The sequence below is a fragment of the Ovis canadensis genome, chromosome 24 (genome assembly GCF_042477335.2).
Source record: "Ovis canadensis isolate MfBH-ARS-UI-01 breed Bighorn chromosome 24, ARS-UI_OviCan_v2, whole genome shotgun sequence".
NCBI classification, from domain to species: domain Eukaryota; kingdom Metazoa; phylum Chordata; class Mammalia; order Artiodactyla; family Bovidae; genus Ovis; species Ovis canadensis.
This window is the reverse complement of record NC_091268.1, coordinates 19,274,154-19,296,805: the sequence shown is the minus strand read 5'-3', so window position 1 is coordinate 19,296,805 and position 22,652 is coordinate 19,274,154. Positions and strand designations below refer to the sequence as shown.

Below are 22,652 nucleotides of genomic sequence, written 5' to 3'. Positions count from 1 at the left end.
CAGAAAAATAAATGACCCAATCAAAAAAATGGGCCAAAGAACTAAACAGACATTTCTCCAAAGAAGACATCAGATGGCTAACAAACACATGAAAAGATGTTTAACATCACTCATTATTAGAGGAAATGAGGTACCATCTCACGCCAGTCAGAATGGCTGCTATTAAAAAGTTTACAAGCAATAAATGCTGGAGAGGGTGTGGAGAAAAGGGAACCCTCTTACACTGTTGGTGGGAATGCAAACTAGTACAGCCACTATGGAGAACAGCATGGAGATTCCTTTAAAAACTGGAAATAGAACTGCCTTATGAACCAGCAATCCCACTGCTGGGCATACACACCGAGGAAACCAGAATTGAAAGAGACACGTGTACCCCAATGTTCACCGCAGCACTGTTTATAATAGCCAGAACATGGAAGCAACCTAGATGTCCATCAGCAGACGAATGGATAAGAAAGCTGTGGTACATATACACAATGGAGTATTACTCAGCCATTAAAAAGAATGCATTTGAATCAGTTCTAATGAAGTGGATGAAACTGGAGCCTATTATATAGAGTGAAGTAAGCCAGAAAGAAAAAACACCAGTACAGTATACTAATGCATATATGTGGAATTTAGAAAGATGGTAATGATAACCCTGTATTCGAGACAGCACAAGAGACACAGATGTAAAGAACAGACTTTTGGACTCTGCGGGAGAAGGCGAGGGTGGGATGATTTGAGAGAACTGAAACATGTATGGGAAATAGATCGCCAGTTCAGGTTTGATACATGAGACGACTGTGAGGGATGGGATGGGGAGGGAGGTGGGAGAGGGGTTCAGGATGGGGAACACATGTACACCCGGGGCTGATTCATGTCAATGAGTGGCAAAAATCACTACAATATTGTAAAGTAATTAGCCTCCAATTAAAATAAATGAATTAATTTTTTAAAAAAAAAGAAAGAGTCGCCTGCTGATGCAGGAGATATAGGTTTGATCCCAGGCTGGAAAGATCCCACATGTCTCGAAGCAACTGAGCCCGTAGGCCACCACTACCGAGCGGGATCTCTGGAGCCTGTGCCCCACAACAAGCGAAGCCCCCGCAGCGAGAAGCCGGAGCACCGCAACTAGAGAGCAGCCCCCGCTTGCTACAGCTCGAGAAAACCCCGGGCAGCAACGAAGGCCCAGCACAGCCAAAGCGAATAAACAGGACCAAAAGACTGCTCGCTTCTGCTGCGGGGGCACGGGTTCAACCCCTGGCCGGGAGTCCATGCTGCACGTTTCCATGGTGCGGTGTATGTGCTGGGGCGGGGGCGGGGGGCGGTGTGCAAATAAAAACAATTTTAAAATAAAAAGGAATGGAAACAATCTACATGCCCATCAATACAAGACTAGCCAAATAAACCAATTAAAATGATAAACAATGTTTATTAACAAATTATGGTGCAACCACACCACAAAATACTGCAAAGTACCAAGATACATGCACCGATACAAAAAAGTTCCAGCAACATTAGTGACTTTTTTCAAAAAGCAAATTATCAAATGGAATGTATATATACTCTCATTTGGTCAATGTAAGTTCCACGTGTGTATGCGTATTAAAAGTGTGTGTTTGTGTATTATGTATGTATATGTGCCTAGACAGCTTCAGGAAAACTTTCCATAGAGAGGAAAGGAGTCTTACTTCCTACTTCACATCTGAGCAGTTTGAATTCTTCTCTACCACAATCATGCATTCCTCATTTAATTTAGAATGCTAATAAAACCTGAGGAAAAGGCAGATCAACCCATTCCTGATGGAGAAATGAGCCAGTCCTGGTTCTCGGGCTGGAGCAGAGAGAGGGTAAAGCAGTTGAGGGAGGGAGGAAGCTGAGCCTGTCCCAAAGAGGGCCCCTGGCCACCCTCCCTACCCAGCCCCTCCCAGGAATAAGCAGGCCCACTGTGGCCCCCAGGGCAGACCTGACCGCTGCCTGAGACCTACCGTCAGTACTGACTGACTCGGGAGCCAGGTCCTGGGCACTGCTGGGCCCACAGACCTCCAGTGAGTCGGGCTCTCTCTGCTCAGCCTGGGAGGGGTCATCCTCTTCTCGGGCGAGGGCAGGCGTCCACCGGGGAATGTGAGAGGTGCCCTGGGAGATGAGCTCGTTCAGGTAATGCTCGATCACCTCCTTTCCCTGGAAGCCAGAGACACATCAGTACCGCAAAAGCCGGCCAGGGAGTCACCCATCACGGGAGTCATCTGTCACTGACTCCCACCCCAGCCCAACACGTGGCTACAGAGCAGTTGAAATCAGCAGGGCCAAATGGAGAAGTGCTGGGCACGCTAAATACACACTGATTTCCAAGACTTAGATGCAAACAAAGAAATTGAAATAGCCCACAGGTAAGTTTTATATTTGTATATTTTGTATTTTAAAGTATATGTTAAATATTATATATTTATAAATATATGTTTAAATATGATAAAATATTATATATCTTATATTTTTATTTGGCTACCTGATGCTAAGAGCCAACTCATTGTAAAAGACCTGATGCTCAGATAGATTGAAGGCAGGAGGAGAAGGGGGTGGCAGAGGATGTGATGGTTAGATAGCATCACTGACTCATGAATATGAGCTCATGAATATGAGCAAACTCCAGGAGATAGTGGAAGACAGAGAAACCTGATGTACTGCAGTCCATGGGGTTACAGTGAGTTGGACATGACTTAGCAATTGAACAAATTTTGTATTAAAAACATGGATAGAAACATAACTTAATTAAAATGAAGTTCACCTGTTTCACTGCTCTAACAAGCCTCTACTCAGTGATGGTCTGAGATCTTTAAACCAAGCACCGCACAAAGTCCCCATCCTAGACCAGATGCTTTCCATGCATCATCTCACATGATATGACTTGATTAGCATACCCATTCTACAGATGAGGAGACTGAGGTTGAGGAAGGTTAAGGGTCTCGGGATTGCAGATCAGAGTCTGCAGGCTCCAAGGTCTGTGCACCTTCCTCCCCATGACCGAAGGAGCCTGCCTCTTACCCTCTTGACGCTGGCCGTGTACTGCCTCATGGCGATCTTCTCCAAGGCACTCTCAAAGCCAAAGAAGGACCGGATATCGAGTGAGGCAGATTGCTCAAAGCACGTCCAGTCTTCATTCTCAGGGTGGACCTGAAAAGCCAGGCAGGGGCGGCAACACAGTCTCAGTGTGGGGGATGACATGCCCTCTCAGGGGGCTCTCTTGGTGACCTGGACCCAGGCAGAGCACACAGTGGGCAGGATGTCACAGCAGTACCAGGGGGCTCTGCCCAGAGAACAATGTGAGGTCTAAACCTTAGAGAAGACGGCCTTCTCAGGAGGGACCTGAAGAAAGTGAGTCCAAAGTTCCAGTCCCTTAAAAATTATACATACACAATGATGGACCTCCCTGGTGGTCCAGTGGTAGGGAATCCACCTGCCAATGCAGGGGACACAGGTTCGATTCCTGGTCCAGGAGGATTTTACTCACCATTGGGCAACTAAGCCTGTGCACCACAGCTACTGAGCCGGTGGACCCTAGAGCTTATGCTCTGCAACAAGAGAAACCACTGCAGGGAGAAGCCTGGACACTAGGGAGTAACCCCTGCTAGCCGCAACTAGAGAAAACTCACGTGCAGTGACAAAGACCCAGCACAACCAAAACTAAATAAATTTTTAACAAAGTATACGTATGTGATATATTTAAATTAATATCTAGTATATCATAAATTATGCATAAATACTATATTTTAAAATGTATTCGTTGTGAAAGTGTTAGTCACTCAGTCATGCCGAATCTGTGACCCCCGTGGACTGTCCATGGAATTCTCCAAGAATACTGGAACGGGTAAGCCATTCCCTTCTCCAGGGGATCTTTCCCACCCAGGGATGGAACCTGGGTCTCCCGCATTGCAGGCGGATTCTTCACCGTCTGAGCCACCAGGGAAGCCCCACACGTAACAATATACGTGTTTATTTCAGCTGTGTCTGTGAACTGCCGGTGTCAGGAGCTCCTGCGTCTTCTCTGACATCTCCCGGGGAGGGCCGGGGCCGCCAGGACCTCACCGACTTCAGGGCTCGCCCGGTGCGTGGGGGATCCAATCCCTGCGGGCAGCCCCTGACTCACCCTGTAGCTGCAGTTCTCCTTGACCACCACGCGGCTCGCGAAGGTCTCGTTGTGCGCTTCAATGAAGAGCGTCCTCTCCTTCCAGTTCAAGACGTTTCTTTGCACGAAGACCACGTGCTCCACGCCTGCGATCTGCAGGAAAGAGGCAGCAGGGGTGTGCAGGCTAGACGTGAGGTGGGGGCTCGGGGCGCGAGTCCCGAGGACTGTCACCCCCGGACCCGGGAAACCCCGGGGTCCCGCCCTGACCACCAGCCCAGTCCGGATCCCTGGATCTCTGAATTCGAGGATCCCCGAACTTGGTCCCCTGCCCGGCGCCAGCCCACCCGCTGGAGCCCGGAGCCCTGACTCCAACCCCTTTCCCCCACTTCCGGGACCCTGGGACTCCCTGTTGGCCCTAGTTCTCTGGACAAAACCCAGTCTCAGCCCAGCCCCCTGGCCCTCCCCTCCCCTGGACCCGGGAGGCCCCCAGTCCAGAACGCGCTCCAAGCACCGACACACGCGTGTCCCCACGCCTGAACCCCGCCCCTGTCCCAGGTCTCCGCCCGCCACGCCCCACCCCGGTGCCGGCCCCTCCTCCGCGGGGTCCCCGGTTCCCCAGGGACCCCCTCCGCGCCCACCTTGCGCAGCAGCCGCGGGGCCTCCACGCGCAGCCGGCAGCTCCGCTCCACCACGTGCACCGCGCCGTCGGCGCTGCGGGACTCGCGCAGGACCTCGCTGCCCAGGAACACCGGGATCTGCGGGCAGGTGGGGAAGCGCTTCTCGTAGGCCTGGGGCGGGGGGGCCGTGGGGGGCAGGTGAGCGCCAAGGGGGCCGGGGCGGCCAGAACACCTCCTCCCTCCCCCCAGACCTGGCTGGGCCCTTGTCTCAACTCCAGGACGAGTCATCCAGAGGAGAAGGGCGTCTTCCCTGGGGAAAGAGCGGTGAGCACTGACCCTATTACCACAACGGTGGTCTTAACCTCTGTTCTGGAGCGTGCCTGAGCGCTGATTGGCAAATCACATTTTGACTCTCTGTGTGAAATGAGATATTTTCTGCCCTACAGCTCTACGGGGGAAACAAGCCTTTTCCAAATGCAAATATCTGAGCCCAGGTGACACAAAGCCAGCTCTCTGGAAGACGTCAGGTACTTCCTCCCTGTTGAGCAGCTGGGGAGAGGAGAGGAGACCTTCCTCCACACTGGCCATCTCTTACCGTAAACAAGGGATCAAGGAATTCGTATGTGAATAAAGAGAGCAGGATTGGTCCCAGATAGCTAGATGCATATGAAATAAATTATTTCAGCAAGCACCGACTCGTCTATCTTCCTATACATAGAAGATCGCTAAATTTCTCCATATGAGAGATTTAGCTTTTCTTAAATTAAGAGTAATTGTTTAATATTCAGATTACCTGCCCCTTGCTGCAAACTTGTATATGGCCTGGCTCCTCCCCCACCTCCTGGGGGTCAGCTGTCTCCCTCTCACCTGAGATGCTATCCCTGGGACTCCAATCATTCCCACAGAATAAAACATTCTCACAGAATAAAACCTAACCCTCAACTTTTAGGTTGCAGGTGTTGTTGTTTTTTTCCAGTTGACTTACATTTGACTTTTTGCCCTCCGAAGTGGGCTAGTTTGGGGCATTTTAAAAGAAGGCATGTTTTTTGAGGGGGGGGGACAAAAAGATGACAAAACCAACACTCCTTCACAATTAAAAAAACAAACAAGACTCAACAAAGTAGGAATAGAAGGGAACTTGCCCAACCTGATAAAAGGGCACATACAAGAACCGCAGCTAACAACATGCTCAGTGGGAAAAGACTGACACTTTCCCTGAAGATAAATTTGAACTGTGGTGTTGGAGATGACTCTTGAGAGTCCCTGGGACAGCAAGAAGATCCAACCAGTCCATCCTAAAGGAAATCGGCCCTGAATATTCATTGGAAGGACTGATGCTGAAGCTGAAACTCCAATACTTTGGCCACCTGATGCGAAGAACTGACTCATCTGAAAAGACTGTGATGCTGGGAAAGATTGAAGACGGGAGGAGAAGGGGACCACAGAGGATGAGATGGTTGGATGGCATCACCGACTCAACGGACATGAGTTTGAGCAAGCTCCAGGAGTTGGTGATGAACAGAGAGGCCTGGTGTGCTGCAGTGCATGGGGTCACAAAGAGTTGGACACAACTGAGCGACTGAACAGAACTTCCCCTAAGATCAGGAACTAGGTGGGGATGCCTGCTTTGGATGCCCACATTTATCCCTCTCATGGGGGTTCTAACCAGGGCAGTTAGGCAAGTGAAAGAAATAAAAAGCCTCCAGATTGAAGGATGAGAGGCCAGTTCCCTGAAATGCCAGGGTCAGAGCCAAAGCCGGAATCAGGGGCGGGTTGAGGGGTAGGGGCATGCCAGCATCCATGGCTGACAGTATTCAAGCAGGGTTTGCTCCAAGAGCCTGTCACAGCCACGTGGCCCGGAATCAGGATCAAAGTGAACTCCAGAAATAGGCGTGAGCTCCAAAAATAGTGCCGGCATCTGAGGACACACACCTCCTCCCCGTCCCTAGAGGGAGGTGGCACCACCCGGCTCAGAAGGGCAGAGGCAGGGGAGGGGCAGGGAAGTAATGCTTGGTGTCACTCAAGGTCCCACGAGGCCAGCCTAGCGCGTCCTCCACCACGGTCAGGAGGTCAGGGCTGCCTTCATGTGTAGAGGCTGGTTGCTTTGTGCAAACACACCAGGGGTCAGAATAATTCTCCTCCGGGAAGAATGCACAGTGGGGTTCCTGGGAGTCTGGAATCAGAGGGCTGGCAAGGGAGGCCCCCTGAGAACGGTCTCCCCGCTGTACATCTCAGGCCACCTTGAGCTCTCTCTCAGAGGAAGGCATTTTGGATTTCCCTGGTGGTCCAGTGGTAAAGAATCTATCTGCCTTGCAATACAGGAGACAGGGGTTCAATCCCTGGTCCAGGCGATTCCACATGCAGTGGGGAAACTAAGCCCCATGCACCACAGCTACTGAACCTGCGCTCCAAAGCCTGTGCTCCACAACAAGAGAAGCCACGGCTAGAGAGTATCCCTCACTTGCCACGACTGGAGAAAGCCCATGCACAGCAACAAAGACCCAGCACAGCCAAAAATAAATAAAGAATAAAATTAACCAGCAACAAAAAAGGAAGGCATTTATTTCTCCACTGAGGAAGGTGCTGCTTTAAGTAGAACTTGGCATGGGGTCCAGCACCTGGTTTGAAGCCCAGCTCCACCCCCTCCCAGAGGAGAGGCAGGTCCGTCTTTTCTCTAAGCCAGTTTCATCACCTGGAAACTGGGCACAGACCAGATTGAGTATCTCATGCAGAGCCTGGCACAGAGTAGGCACCCAGGATTTTTATTCTCCAGGCAACAGGACTCAAATGGTAGCAGTGCAGGTTTTTAAGAACCAAAAGCAACTCCCCTCCAGGCCCTTCTGAGCAGGGGGCCCAGAGGAACTGGGCTCGACCCCACCTCTGTGATGGGCAGAGGGGTGCTGGCTTTTTTTTTTTTTTAATTATATGGAGGGAAAGGAGTGCATGTGTCAACTGGTCAGGCTCAGTTCAGGTTTCTGCTTCCCTGGTGGCTCAGATGGTAAAGCATCTGCCTGCAATGTGGGAGACCCAGGTTCGACCCCTGGGTCGGGAAGATCCCCTGGAGAAGGGAATGGCAACCCACTCCAGTATTCTTGCCTGGAAAATGGTTGGAGAAGCCTGGTAGGTACAGCCCATGGGGTTGCAGAGGCGGGCACGACTGAGCGACTTCACTTTCTTTCTTTCACTTCTTTACCTTCTCATTGGGTGATGCTGGGCAAGTGACTTGCCCTCTCTGAGCCTCTGTCTCCTCATCTGTAAAATGGGCTGGTGGTACAGGTGCCATTAGATTGCATCTCAGGCACACGCTGAGCCTCAGCTCTGCTCCTCCAGCTGTGTGCTTTCTTCCATTTAATCCTCTAAATGATGTCCTCATTTGACGAATGAGGAAACTGGAGCCCAGAGAGGCTAAGTAACTTATCCAAAGTCATACAGTGCAAAATGGTAAACCTGGATTTGAATCCTCGGCTGACCCAGCTCCTACTCCCTCAGGAACCTCTTGCTTAGCAGTTTGGAAACAGCCCAGGGGTTGCAAACTTGCCGATGGCCCAAACAGCTCCAAGGAAGGAGACCAGGGAGGGGAATGACAGGCGGTGAGCTCAGCGCACACAGCCAGCAAGCATCACTGACTTCCTGTCTTAACAGACTCTAACTGGAAGAGCCCTGTCTGGAGCCCCCAGATAACGCAGGCCCCAAGCAGGAGACGTGCCCTTAGCCACAACCGTCCTGACTGTGAGGGGGAAGGCACTTCTGTTTCAACAATGGTGCCACCCCCACGCACTGGGGAGACCCCAGAACCTAGGGAAGGCAGGGGCCCCGAAATAAGGAGTCTACCCCAGTGCCAGTTCTCCAGAGTCTGAGGCTGTCACCCAGAGATTCCCTGGGGTTGTGAAGGCTGGCGTTGGACACCACTGTTATGGTGACATTTACAGAGGGCTGACTGCACCAATGTGTCCTCACGACATCCTGTTGGGATGGAGACCAGTATTCCCCCATTTTACAGATGAGCAAGTTGAGCCTTGAGAAGGCAGAGTGACCTGACTCTGACATCACAGGATCGGTAAGTGGAGGGGCTATAGTGCAGGCCCCATTGACCCAGACCCCAGCCCCGAAAGCCTTGTCCTGCCTCTCAGAGGATGTTGGCTATGTCACAAACGTCAGTGGTTTGGGAATTCTGAGTCTTGCTGGACCTCTGCCTTTGGCAGTTCACAGGGTCTTACAGGACCATCCCTGTGTGCAGACCAGTTCACACAGCTAGTTTTATCCTTGCCTGAGAGCCTCAGATGCTGACCGCTGTCCCCACCAGGGAAGTCTGAACTTCTCCCTGCCAGATGAATGCATGGGGTGGCTGCCACAGGCACACAGGGCAGCAGAAGGATTCGATTTCAGCTCTTCTGCCAAGTGGCTGGAGAGGGGACTCACACCTGCACGCTCAGAAAGGAAGCTGGTCCAAGGCCCAGAACCCACCGGGACAGGGACAGAAGCTGGGGCAGGCAGAGGCCAACGGACACTGCCAATGAAGGTCTCCCACGGGCTGCCCATCCTGCCGAAATCTACATCGACACACTAAGCACGTGGACATGGGCGCTTGGATTCCTAGCCGGACTCACCCATCTCTGGGCTGGGTAAACTTAGTATATATATATATATGACTGCATCAGGTCTTAGTTTCAGCGGGTGGGCTTAATTTCCCCAGGACATGCAGGATCTTAGTTCGCCGACCATGGATCAAGCCAGCTTCCCCTGCCTTGGAAGGCAGATTCTTAACCACTGAACCACCAGGGAAGTCCCAGGGCTGGGTAACCCTTGAGCATGGCACTTCCTGTCTCTCCTTGTTTTCTCAGTCCTTCAGTTGTGCCCGACTCTCTGTGACCCCATGGACTATGGCCCACCAGGTTCCTCTGTCCATGGGATTCTCCAGGCAAAAATACTGGAGTGGGTAGTCATTTCCTACTCCAGAGGATCTTCCCTACCCAGGGATCAAACCCAGGTCTCCTGCATTGCAGACAGATTGTTTACCACCTAAGCCCCCAGAAAAATCCCGTTCCTTTCTGAGGCTTATCTATAAAGGGGAGTGTTGTGAAACTGCCCAGTGAGTGCTTGGCTGTACTAGTTTCCTTCTTTCCTGTCTCACAACCGCTGAGGGAAAAGCCATCGGCCCTGAATCCCTAATGCTCGTCACAAAGCCTAGCACGCAGTCGACACTCAGCAGACATTTCACAATGAGTGAGTGAATGACGGGGTAGCTTAGCCAGGAAGGGCATGGACTCCAGGCTTGGGTCCGAAGCTCCGCTCTGCTCCTGAGCAGCTCTGTGACCTTGAACAAGCCTTCATGCTCTCCGTTCCTACCTTCCTTCATTTGTTACAAGCAGAATGAGAAAAGTGTTATAGCTCCCTGAGTGGACAGGGGAATAAAGGAATCGGTTTGGTAAACTGTTGAGAACAGGGCCGGGCACATGGTTCATTCTACAGAAGAATTTGTTCAATAAACTTAAATTTTAAAAAAGAGTGAGAGTCTATAAAATACAGAGAAACTATTTCTGCTAATCACTTGACAGCTGCTTCCTCCTGCCATCCCTCCTTCCTTCCTGCTCTTCCTCATGAAAATTCAAAGGAAGCTGGAACACTGCTTACCCCAAACCTTCCAGAGTAGGGGAAGAAGATGCAAAACGCACCCACGTATTCTAGCCCAATACCTCACCTTTCTTTCCCGTGCAGTGCTCATGCACTGAGCACGTGACCAGTCCTCAGGGGACTTCCTCATCCACTGCAGCTTCCTCTGCAAGCCTGGGAAACCCCAGGACCAAGGTATCAATCCTCTCAGCGGTCCCCTACTTTTTAAGAATTGTGATACCATACCATAAATGCACCATACTCATTTAATACTCATACCATACCGTGACACTCATACCATAAAATGCTCCCTTTAAAGTGTACAGTTCAATGGATTTTATTAGAACGTTCACAAAGTCGTGCAAACATCACCACTGCCTAATACAAGAACGTTTCATCACCTGCAAGACAAACCCCGCACCTGGACTACCCTGGGGGTCCAGTGGATAGAGGTCTGCCTGCCAGTGCACGGGACGTGGGTTTGATCCCTGGTCAGGGAAGATTTTGCATGCCGTGGAGCAACCAAGCCTGTGCACCACACTACGGTGCCCATGTGCTCCGATAGCCTGTGCTCCGTAACGAGAGAAGTCACCACTAAGAGTAGCCTCTGCTCGCTGCAAATAGAGGGCCTGTGCACAGCAACAAAGACCCAGCACCGGTGAAAAATAAGTTCATTAATTAAAAACAAGAAACGCTACACCCATCACGGTCACTCCCTGCCCAGGCAACCACTGATCCACTTTTTTTAAAAGATAATTTTTTATGTAGACTGTTGGGTTTTCTGAATTTGTCACAATATTGCTGCTGTTTCACATTTTGGTTTTTTGGCCATGAGGGACGTGGGATCTCATCTCCTCAATCAGGGATGGACCCTCAGCCCCCTGCACTGGGAGGCAAAATCCTAACCATCGGATCACCAGGGAAGTCCCCTAAATCCACTTCCTGTCTCTCTGGATTTGCCTTTTCTGGACATATCATGTGAACAGAATCACAAAATACACGATATTTGGTATCTGGCTTCTTTCCCTGAGCATCAGGTTCTCGGGGTTCGTCCGTGTTGTAGCCTGTGTCTGTGCTTTATTCCTTTTCACAGCTGCCTAATATTCCCTCGTGTGGTGCTCCCAGCTCTTGGAAGAGCTGCTCAGAGTTGCTGGAGGAGCCATCAGACACCCGATGGCAGCAGGGTCATCTCAGCTGATGAAGGGAAGCAGGCATGGGAGAATCAGGGTGACATCATCCTGGAGTCTTTGGAAATGACTGCTGAATATAATATATAGAAACAGCTGTGTCCAGATGGCCCCGTAGCTGAGCAACCTGCTGCTATTCTGGTTGAGGTCAGCTCAGGAGACAAAAGGATGGAGACAAAGGGTCAGAAGGACCCTGCAGGGGGCAAGAGCGGGATGTGGTGAAGTGGTGGGGACAAAGCCCTGGGTTTAGAGGCTACCCATGCTCCCTGCCAGCAGGGTGACCTCAACTTAACCTAAGACTCAGTTTCTTCCGGAAAAAAAGAGGATGATGATGACAACGACAATGGTATCAACTTCGTGAGGCTTGCTGAGGAGACTAAAGGGAGCCATGATATGTAAGGCATGTCACACAGTGCCAGACACATTTTTCCAAAATGAGCAACGGGGAACCAACAGAGACCTGACTTGATATTTGTACAACCGTGTTGACAACAACATTGTTCACAATAGCCAAAAAGTGGAGACAACCCAAATGTCCGCTGAGGAATGAATGATTAAACAAACCACGGTCCAGCCATGGTCCCATAGGGGAATATTATGCAGCCGTTAAAAGAATGATGCAGGCTAAAACATGCATGCATCCTGAAAACATAATGCTCAGGGAAAGACACCAGTCACAAAAGAACACATGCTATATGATTACACTTACATGAGATTCCTAGAGTCATCGGATTCATTGAGACAGAAAGTAGAACCGTGTTTGCAGGGACTGGGGGAGGGGAAAGTGCGGAGATAGTGTCTAATGAGAACAGAGTTTCAGTTTGCGAGGATGAAAAAGTTGTGGCCGCGGATGTCAGTGATGGGTGCAGAACAAGGTAACTGCACTTAATGCCACTGAACTGTACCCCTACAAATGATAAATTTTGTGTAATGTATATTTTACCACATTTTTTAGGAAAAGTAAGCCATCTGATGGATGGTTTCTAGCCCCAGCAGATCGGGATTTGCAATAGTGTTTCAGGTCTGTGTTTATTCGTCTGTAGTCAGCATCTCTGTCTCTAGGTTGCTTCCTTCCCCACTGGATTTCCCAGTGGCCTCGTACGTACCACACCTGGGACACTGTAGACAAACAGCCAATATTTGCTGGTCCCCGCTGCGTTCACAACAGCGGTGCACCCGCAGCTGTTGGCCAGTGCATCCGCACCAGCGAGGTGCAGGGCAGCAGTTCCGTCCGTCTGTCCCAGCTTCCCAGTCCTGAAGCTGTGGCGTGAGGCACCGTTAGCGGGGCCTGGTGGCTATTCTTTCCTGCTTCTGTCCTTTCCTCTAAGGGTGGGGCCTCCTCTTGCCTGGCCTCTCCTGCCCTGGGGGAGCGCACAGCCCAGCCGCCCGGCCCGGCCCCAGGCACTGCTCGCAAGCCTGCTGCAGCTTCTCACCCACTCACAGGTCGTGCTGGGGCAGGGAACTCTCCTGCTCTGAACATGCTTCCTGCCCACGGACTTCCAGGATCACCTGGTGCCCCTGGTGGATCAGGGAGAGACAGGGTGGTAGCGAGGCCAGCCCAGGGGGTCTTGACATTTAACACTAGGTCAGGATGGTGATGGGAGGGAAACGCTGTTTTAGATTTTCCAAGTGTCTCAGGAATGCACCTGGCCTTGGTCACTCCTACTCCCCGCCCCATCCCCTACCAACCCCCCAGCCCGATCTCTCATTTCCGGGAGGAAAATCCCTCCTCCAACCCACTTTCCACACCTTCCCAAATCTCCCAACATCCTTAAAGGAACAAACTGAGCCCTGTGGGCTCACAGAGGCCCAACTAAGCTGCATTCATTTCTTCAGAGAGACAAGTTCTGCCCCAGGGGCCTTGGCACAGACGGGCAAGCAGGCTGCCTCTCTCCACCCCTCCCTGCAAAGTGTGGCTGACTTAAAAGGCCTCTGGCTGCTGACCAATGGGCTCTTCTCTGTGTTCCCGGATGCATGCGTGCTTAGTCACGTCAGTCATGTCCCACTCTTTGCAACCCTATGGACTATACGTAGCCCTCCAGGCTCCTCCGTCCATGGAATTCTCCAGGCAAGAATACTGGACTGGGTTGCCATTTCCTCCCCCAGGGGATCTTCCTGACCCAGGGATAGAACCCGCGTCTCCTGTGGCTCCTGCCTTGCAGGTGGATTCTTTACACCAGGAAAGCCCCTGTGTATTCCTACAATGCCCTATTTTTTCTTTCCCAGCTACAAATCTTGCTACATGGTATTGCCTGGAGTGACTCTCATACACACACACACACACACACACACACACACACACACACTGCAAGCTCTGTGAGGGCAGGAAGGGATCATGTCAGGAGAACCAAGTTAAGACAATGAGAACAAGACAGACAAGGTCTCTGTCTTTCTGAAGCCTAATGAAAAAGACCCATATAAACAAACAAGCAAATTCCGTGTAAAGAAGAAGGCAAGCAAATTAAGAGAATAATGATGCATTTCAGGAAAAGTGCTAAGAATGACGCTGTTTTGTAGCCCTGGCACCTGGTACGATGCTCGGCATACTCTGGAAACTCAATAAATATCTGTGGAATGTATTCACGTGTGCATTAACGCATGCATTCACAAATGAATGAGGGCCGAAAGCTGACCTCAGGACCCCCTGAAATCAGAAGATGACTTTGCAGTGGATCAGCTCCAGTCTCCTAGCCCCAGTAGGAGCCGGTCAGGGCCCTGGAAGCAATCCAGGGTGGAAAATGTTGCTTCCCTTAATCTGTTAGCAACGGGCTCAGATGACAGGCTCCAGGGAACTAATTTAAACACATTTAAATAAGGCCTCTGCTGCTTTATTAAAACTACATCCCTAACAATGATTCCCACGGCAACTGTCGTTGACCTGGGCTGCAAGGATCTACCTTCGGTAGCTACTCCTTATTAATAACCCATTTGCTAAATTACAAGCTGTTTATCAAGACAAAAGTCCAGGTCTTTAAATATTTTAACACAAATGCTGCCTCTCACCTCTATAACCCTTCCTCCTCAGGATCAGCCAACCTATTGTCCAGGAAATTCTACTCCATGCCATCTTCCTTCTTAAGGTTTGCAGAATCTGAGATGACCTGAAGCCACAGTGCTTTGAACCCCACAGGGACCCCTGGGCAGTGGACAGACAAGAGGCATGCAGGTCACTTTTGAAGCCACCTCAGCCACGGGCGCACAGATGTTTACTGAACATCAGAGCCAGAATCTGGAATGTCTGACTGTGTGCCCAGGCTATGGGGTCATGCACACATGCCTGCTAAGTCGCCTTAGTCGTGTCCCACTCTGGGCGACACTATGGACTGGAGCCCCCAGGCTCCTCTGTCCGTGGGATTTTGCAGGTCAAGAATACTGGGGTGGGTTGCCGTGCCCTCCTCCAGGAGGCTTTCCCAACCCAGGGCTCGAACTGGGGTCTCTTATGTCTCCTGCATTGGCAGGTGGGTTCTTCACCACTAGTGCCACCTCAGAAGCCCCTCTGAGGAGCGGGGGACTTCATTACTTCCATTTCACAGGTCAGAACCCAGAGCCAGGGGCCAGCCTGGAGAATCTGACTCGTAACCTCCACCCATTCAGGAGAAGAGCCCAGAGGAGCTGGAAGTCATTCACTATGGCTGTAGGCTGACCAGAGAGTGACCTTCAGAGCGCAGGTAACCAGAGTCCGCTGTCCAAACCACAGTCTTCACGTCCATACAGGATCTCCACAAAGACCCTGCCCCACCTCCAGGGACCCCACATTCAAAGGGACCAGGGATTCTGCCAGCCTTAGATACTAGCTGCCTCCATTGTCTTAACTGTTTTCCTCTGCTTACTGAGAGAATACACGCTCATTGTTCTGAACCCAGTAATACAGACCGCTATCAAGAAAGGAAACAGCAAAGATCTCTGGAATTCCATGCTTCAGAAGCAGAATTCATGTCAAGGAATGACACCCATTCATTGAATTAGTTACGTTTTTGAAATGGAAGAGAAAAATAATTTTAAAAAAATAACGCTGGGTCTAGAAAGGTCACCTTCGTATTATTTTATAACCAATTCCACGAACACAGTTTCAGTGGCATGGTGGAATTTCTGCAAAGGGACGTTTTGATTCTCAAGTCAGTTTTGTTAAACAGAAAATCCAAAAGGCCAGCTCGTCTGGTCAGTCGGATGTGGTCAAAATAGCCGAGTTCATCCGAAACTTCCTCGGCATCTGACCCAAACTGAGGGCAAGTGTTCAGCTAAGAAACAAAGACCAACATTAAGTGCAGAAAGCCCCTTTTGTGCCCACACAGCGAGCAAGTTATGTTGAGTTATGCAGCTATTTTGGGGACAATGATGTTTTGTAAACAGTTGGCAAAGTGGCTTTGTCCGACGTTGGGGTAGTTTGGGGCCATTTTGCTGAACAAGGACTGTATGGAGATAAGGTAACACAGTATTTGAAAAAATACAAATGACAAATTGGCACAACACAGGTGATACATATCTGAAAACGTCTATTTCCTGCTGTACCCACAAGTATTTATCCATCAGCACCTAAAGATTATTAACAGCTACAGGAGTAAAGTGAGCCCTTCAGCCTGCACGTGTGGAACTCAAAGCTGATGAAATATGCTTCACATATTTCAATAGTCTCTTTTTTTGACTGTACTGGGTTTTAGTTGTGGCACGTAGGATCTTCATGCTGGGATCTTAGTTGTGGCATGTAGGGTATAGTTTGAACCCAGGCCCCCTGTCTTAGGAGCACCGAGTCTTAACCACTGGACCACCAGAGAAGTCCTCCAACAGTCTTATTAATACAGTCTTAAGTGCTACCTTAGTGGACATTTTTATTTTAAAATGCAATGATTGTAATTTTTTTTTTTTTTGAGAATCCTAAACTTACTAAGGGTGGCTCAGTGGTAAAGAACCTGCTTGCCAATACAGCAGACGCAGATTCCATCCCTGGGTCGAGAAAATCCCCTGAAGAAGGCAATGGCAACCCACTTCAGTATTCTTGCTTGGAACATCCCACGGACAGAGGAGCCTGGCAGGTTAGTCCATAGGATTACAGAAAAGTCAGATACAACTTAGTGACTACAACAACAGCAACAGGAGTCCTGTTTAGAGACGGAAGGTGTAGGTTCAGAGAGGTTGAGTAACTTGCCCAAGGTCACCCAGCTTGTCGATGAAACCCCAGGCTTGCCCCTGCTACTTTCCTGACCTGGCATCATCCGCACATCACAGCACAGCATGATTACTCCAATGATGCTTCTTAATCTTTTACGTGACTATAAACATATATGTAGGTAGATTCACAGAAGAGATGTGGGGAGGACACACACAGAGCCTTCTATCCAACAATGAAAGCCGCTGGATAGAAGGCTGGGATTAAGCAACCAAGAGTGGGATGAGGAGGATGGGGGTGGACTCTGGTGTTTCTTACACTTTCAGTATCATCACTGATAACACCATGTGGTGTAATAACAGGGACAGCTGCATTTAGTGAGCACCTACTGTGTGCCAGGCACTGAGCCAGAGGCGCCAGGCACTGTTTCACTGACTCTTCCTCACAACCCCAGAGCATCGCCCCTGTTCTATGGAATAGGGAAGCTCCGAGAGACAGAGTGATCACATCAAGAAGGAAAGCCACAGCGGCCCAACCCCAGCACCTGCCCCGGGGGCTCAGACCTCTGATCCAGGAGGCCGAGGGTGTGGGAGCCAAGTCTACGTCCTGTAGCTCTTCTGAATCCCAATAAACAACTGCTCGCAGGCCCTTCCTGCCCACATGTGCCCCCTCTCCGCCTGGTCTCAGCTTCCTGGAAGGAGAGGGCAGGGGGTGTGAGAGCAGAGGGGGGACATGGCGGGTGCTGCAGCTAAACTCAAGGCTCTGGAGTCCCCCGTGTGTGGATCCCAGCCCAGCTCCACCTCTTCCCACTGCCGAACCGAAGACCATCCTTGTCCGAGCATCAGTTTAACGCAGCAAAATGAGAATAATAGGAGCTATTGGGAATTAAACCAAACAATGTATGTAAAGACTTAGCAAACCCTCAACAAATGGCTGCTGTCAGCATCTTCATTGTATACATACCATTATTATTATTATCAGTACACAAAATGATAGCAGCAGCTTGGCCCCTGATATCCTTTTTCCTGTCAAAGGAGACTGAGATAACAGATGAGCTTCAACAAGGAAAAGGAAGACCTTGTCTTGCTCAGTGTGCAAGGCTCCTAGAAGTTGTGGCAAAAGATGGGATGGCAGAGGGGTCCTGGTTAGAAGCTGGACCCATCGGGTCAGCAGAGTAGCTCATTAATTCCTTCTGATCTAGGGGTTTGGGGTTTCCTTCTCCTTCCCATCATGGCTGACCTCTTGGGGCCCTCTGACTGTCACACAAGGGGCCCCAGAGTCAGGGGTCACTCACCACCATGACCAGCTCGAATGGATGCTTGTAGACACGGACAGGAGACTGGTACTTCTGCACCATGTTTTCAAAGGACCAGCGGCAGGAGCCGGCCAGGCGGGAGTGGGCGCAGAGCCTGGGTGAGGGCGATGGTGAGGGAGCAGCTCCCTCCAGCTGAAGCAGGAGCCCCGGCCTCAGCTCCCCCTGGCCAGGGGCAGGCCCACTACCCCTCTGGACCCCCCCCCCCCACACACACACACATCTCCCCAGCTCTCAAAGCAAGGGGGCCAGTGTGAGCCCCAAGTTACTTCCAGCCAGACCCCCAGCACTTGCCCCGCCCATTACCCAATTCCCCAGACCACACTCGATCCTCAAGAGCAATCAGTATCCCCCAAACTTTCCTCCCTTCTCGCCCCGTCATGCTGGGAGCCAGTAAACTCCCATAAAGCCACCCTGCTGGAAACACCCCCACGATTCATTCGCCCATGCACCCCGCAAGAATCATTGCACTTGCGCTCCCATTTTCCTCCAAGATCCCCTAACATACACACACAGTCTTCACCAGATTTCCCACGCACTGGCTCTGCCACACAAGCACAGACATGCACGACTCCCCTCCCACACGAGAGAGCCCTTGCACACGAACTCAACTTTGCACACACACCCAGCTCTGCAAGCACAGTTCCCTAGATGCGCACAGACATTGACACACATGCACACACACAGATGCAAACGCACGCACGCATGCACACCCAAGCCCCCCAAAAGCCCAACTCACCCTCGCCCTCGGAGTCTCCGGGGACGTAGACCCGGGGCTGAGCGAAGCTGAGCCCGCGGGAGTCCTCCGTGGCCTCCTGGCCCAGAGCGCAGCACCTAGGGCGGGGCGCAGCACCGCGATCGCCAGAGAAGTCCGAGCCAGCGATCGCTGATCCCGGGCTGTCGGGTCTTGCACATCCTGCACCCTCCGAGTTGGTCTGGGAGGGGCCTGCTGGGCGGGAGCGCTCCAGGACCCAGGACAGCGAAGATCCCAGCCTGGCCTGGCTCCACCCCCGCCCCACCCTCGCCCCACCCCCGCCCCACCCTCGCCCCACCCCCCGACTCTGCCCCGGCCCCGCCCAGATTTACCTCCGGACAGGCCCCGCCCCAAACTGGCTCCACCCCGTCTTAGCTCCGCCCTTCACTTTACACAGCCTTCTTTAACCGCGCCTCCACCTCGGCCCTGCTTCCATACTGGCCACGCCTCTTGCAGACCCCGCCTCAACCGGGTCCCGCCCCTAAAGCACCCAGCCTCGGGGGTGGCTCAGCCCCAGGGAGACCCCGCCCCAAGGCTCTAACCCCAGTCTCACTCTGCCCCCAGTCTAACCCTTGCCCCTCCCAGCCCGGCTTGCCCCGGCTCAGTTCACGTTTGGCCAGTTCCCTAACGGGCAACCCCCTCCTCCTGGGCTCCGAGCCCAGTCCCTCCACTAGCCACACCCCAGAGCCCTCCTGACCCCGCCGGGGATCTTTCATTCACTTTGCCCGCTTTACAGAGCGCCTGCTGAGTGTCAGGACTTGCCAGGCGCTGGAGAGTTCTCAGTGAACAAAACAGGTAAAAAGTCCTTGCCCTCGTGGAGTTTACCTCTCAGTGAGGGAGTGTGTACGTGTGCATGCTAAGTCGCTTCAGTCGTGACCAACTCTGCACTCCATGCACTGTAGCCCACCAGGCTCCTCTGTCCATGGGATTCTCCAGGCAAGAAATACTGCAGTGGAGTGCTGTTTTTCCTCATTCAGGGGATCTTCCTGACCCAGGGATCGAACCCGCCTCTCTTATGTCTCCTGCATTGGCAGGCGGGTTCTTTACTGCTACTGCCACCTGAGAGGGAGAGAGACATTAAATAAATAAGACAAATACAACACTGTGTGTGATGGGGGGAAATGCCAACGTGAAAAAAATAACCAGGGAAGGGATTCAAGGAGCCAGCAGAGTGAGGGTACAATTTAACACACGGTGGACTGGTAGAGTGAAGCCATCATTCATTTTCATTTTGGCTCGCGCGCAAACCCTTCTGGCCTTTGCAGGATGCAGGAGACCCAGCATCCCTTCCATAGTTCCCCCCTTCCTCTCCCTCTCTGTTTGGCTTGGGGGAGCCAAGAGGCTGGCTCTAGACAGCCTTGTCATCTGTGTATTCATTCATTTGACAGGTACTGAGCACCTACTGTGTGCCAACACTGTGACTTTATCCATTTGCAAGAGGGAATCGGACAGGCTCACCTGCTCCTGCGTGACCCAGAGTCCTAGACAGGGAGAGGGTGTACTGAGAGACAGCGCTCTATTTAGCAAAGGTATCGTTGCCCTTTGTGATAATCAGCCCCTAGCTTCCTTCCTATCTTGCGTCACACTCTGTAATCATCTTATTTACTTATTCATTTTATCTCTTTGTAGCTCTGACCCAGGAGACTGTGAGCTCCACAAGGGCAGAGACCTTATCTATCTTATTCATGTGCCCAACGTCCACGGGATCTTACTGGGGACCTGGCACACTGATGCCGTGCGTTTTCTTGGTTATGGTTTTCAAGGACAGTGAAGCTGAAGCTCCAATCCACTGACCACCTGATGCAAAGAGCCAACTCATTAGAAAAGACCTTGATGCTGGGGAAAATTGAAGGCAGGAGGAGAAGGGGACGACAGAGTATGAGATGGTTGGATGGCATCACCGACTCGATGGGCATGAGTTTGAGCAAGCTCTGTCGATGGTGAAGAATGAGGACTCCTAGTGAGCTGCCGTCCATGGGGTCCGGAAGAGTGGGACGCGACTGAGCGACTGAACAATCAGGAATGGAAAAGGAGCGCCCCGGGTCCCATGCCTGCCACAAGATGGCAGCACAGTCCATGGCTCCTGGAGTCGCCACGAAGGGTACCGGTCCGCGGGAGATGGGAGCCCCGACGTGCATCGCGGTATCCAGGGTTCATCCAGGAAACCCCCACGCTCCTCCTGGGCGTCTTGCAGGGCGCGTAGTGAGCGTTCACGCGGTTGGCTGTTGTCACAGCACGATTGCTGATTGCCGTTAGCTGGCACAAAGTAAGCCCAGGTTGGAATGCTAACACCTGGAAGGATAAAGCTGAGCGATCGATTCCAAACTCTCCAGCTCCGAAGACCGCTCCCCACACCCCAGCAGGGCGAAGGCTGAAATGCAGACTCCCGGGCACCGCTGGAAGAGCCTAGGAATTGGCTTGTTTAACACACTCTCCAAGTGGTTCTTCAAAGTGGACACGCCTGGCAGTGCTGGAGGTCATTCCCAGCGCTGGGGGATTCCAGGACGCTCAGAGGAGTTGCGGGCCCTGGGGAGGGGTTGGGGCGCTTGTAAGTGGGGGAGTTCGGCTCTCAAGAGCTCCTCCCAGATGGGCGGCGTGCTCACTGCTCCCAGTACCGCGTTCTGCCCAGACGGAATCTTCCGGGTCACCTCCACGCGTGTCTCCTTTGCCACAGAAGGTGCCGGTTTGGGGGAGCAGGGGCGGGCGTGAGCGATGCAAGCAGTGGGAGCAAGAAAAGCCGCGAGGAGCAGATGAGAGGCCCTGAGACTACGGGGAGGCTCCGGGACTCCTGGCTGCCGTTGGTGCCGCCCCTGCCCACAACCCGTGAAGACGCCACTGGGGGGAGGGGGATTGGGGGGAAAGAGATGCGACAGCTGCGTGGGCCCAGGAACTCAGAGCTGGAAAATGGGGCCCAAAGGGGAGGGAGAGCCTAACTGCCCTCTCCTCCAGCCAAGGCAAAAGAATCAGTAACAGCACCACCTGCCACCTGCTTCCGGCACAGCACCGTTTTCCTATCAGTCATCCCTACCTTTGACTGAGCACTCACTTGGCACAGTGGTGGCTCAGCGGCTAAGAATCTGCCTGCAATGCAGGAGACGCAGGTTCCATCCCTGGGTCGAAAAGATCCCCTGGAGGAGGGCATGGCAATCCACTCCAGTCTTCTTGCACGGAAAATCCCATGGACAGAGGAGCCTGGCGGGCTACAGTCCATGGGGATCTCAAAGAGTCAGACAAGACTGAAGCAACTTAGGACTCATGCAGGCACATACCAGGCATGGTTCTAAGGCTTTACAAACATTCAAACACTTAATCCTCAAAAATAGGCCCTGTAGTGATGAAAACGTTTTTGGCACTCCACAGAGGTGGTGGTTGCACAATACTGGGAATGCTCTGAATGCCGCTGAATTGTACACATTGAAATGGTTCATTTTATGTTTTAGAACCACACCTACCCTGAATATTCACTGGAAGGACTGAAACTCCAATACTTTGGCCACCTATGCGAAGACTCAACTCATTGGAAAAGACCCTGATGGTGGGAAAGACTGAAGGCAAAAGGAGAAGAGGGAGGCAGAGGATAAGATGGTTAGATAGCATCACTGACTCAATGGACATGAATTTGAGCAAACTCCAGGAGATAGTGGAGGACAGGAGCCCGGAGTGCTTCAGTCCATGGAGTCACATGGAGCTACTGAACAACAACCAACTATACCTCGATTAAAACAAACAGCCTTTTCAGGTCAAAACTCTGTTAATTCTCATTTCCCTGGTGGCTCAGAGGTTAAAGCATCTGCCTGCAATGCGGGAGACCTGGGTTCGATCGCTTGGTCGGGAAGATCCCCTGGAGAAGGAAATGGCAACCCACTCCAGTACTCTTGCCTGGAGAATCCCATAGACAGAGGAGCTTGGTGGGCTACAGAGTCGGACACGACTGTGTGACTTCACTTTCACTAAAGACAAGGA

The 22,652-nt window shown here is 51.8% G+C and overlaps 1 protein-coding gene across 3 annotated transcripts in view; it reads right to left on the bottom strand.

Annotated features, from left to right (window-relative positions):
* The window catches only part of SEC14L5 (SEC14 like lipid binding 5), a 38,168-nt gene extending 19,212 nt beyond the window's left edge, over positions 1-18,956 (bottom strand). For 2 of the 3 annotated variants that reach the window (XM_069569878.1, XM_069569879.1), the window contains exons 1-6: positions 18,675-18,956; positions 17,918-18,032; positions 4,744-4,893; positions 4,127-4,258; positions 3,025-3,153; positions 1,971-2,163 (exon numbers count right to left, since the gene is read on the bottom strand). In XM_069569878.1, the coding sequence (XP_069425979.1) occupies positions 1,971-2,163; positions 3,025-3,153; positions 4,127-4,258; positions 4,744-4,893; positions 17,918-17,980 (667 nt within the window). In that variant the 5' untranslated portion in view covers positions 17,981-18,032; positions 18,675-18,956. Of the gene's footprint in view, positions 1-1,970; positions 2,164-3,024; positions 3,154-4,126; positions 4,259-4,743; positions 4,894-17,917; positions 18,189-18,674 lie in introns of those variants that run through there. The other variant, XM_069569880.1, reaches the window with a different exon arrangement.
* Between the last annotated feature and the right edge of the window lie 3,696 nt (positions 18,957-22,652).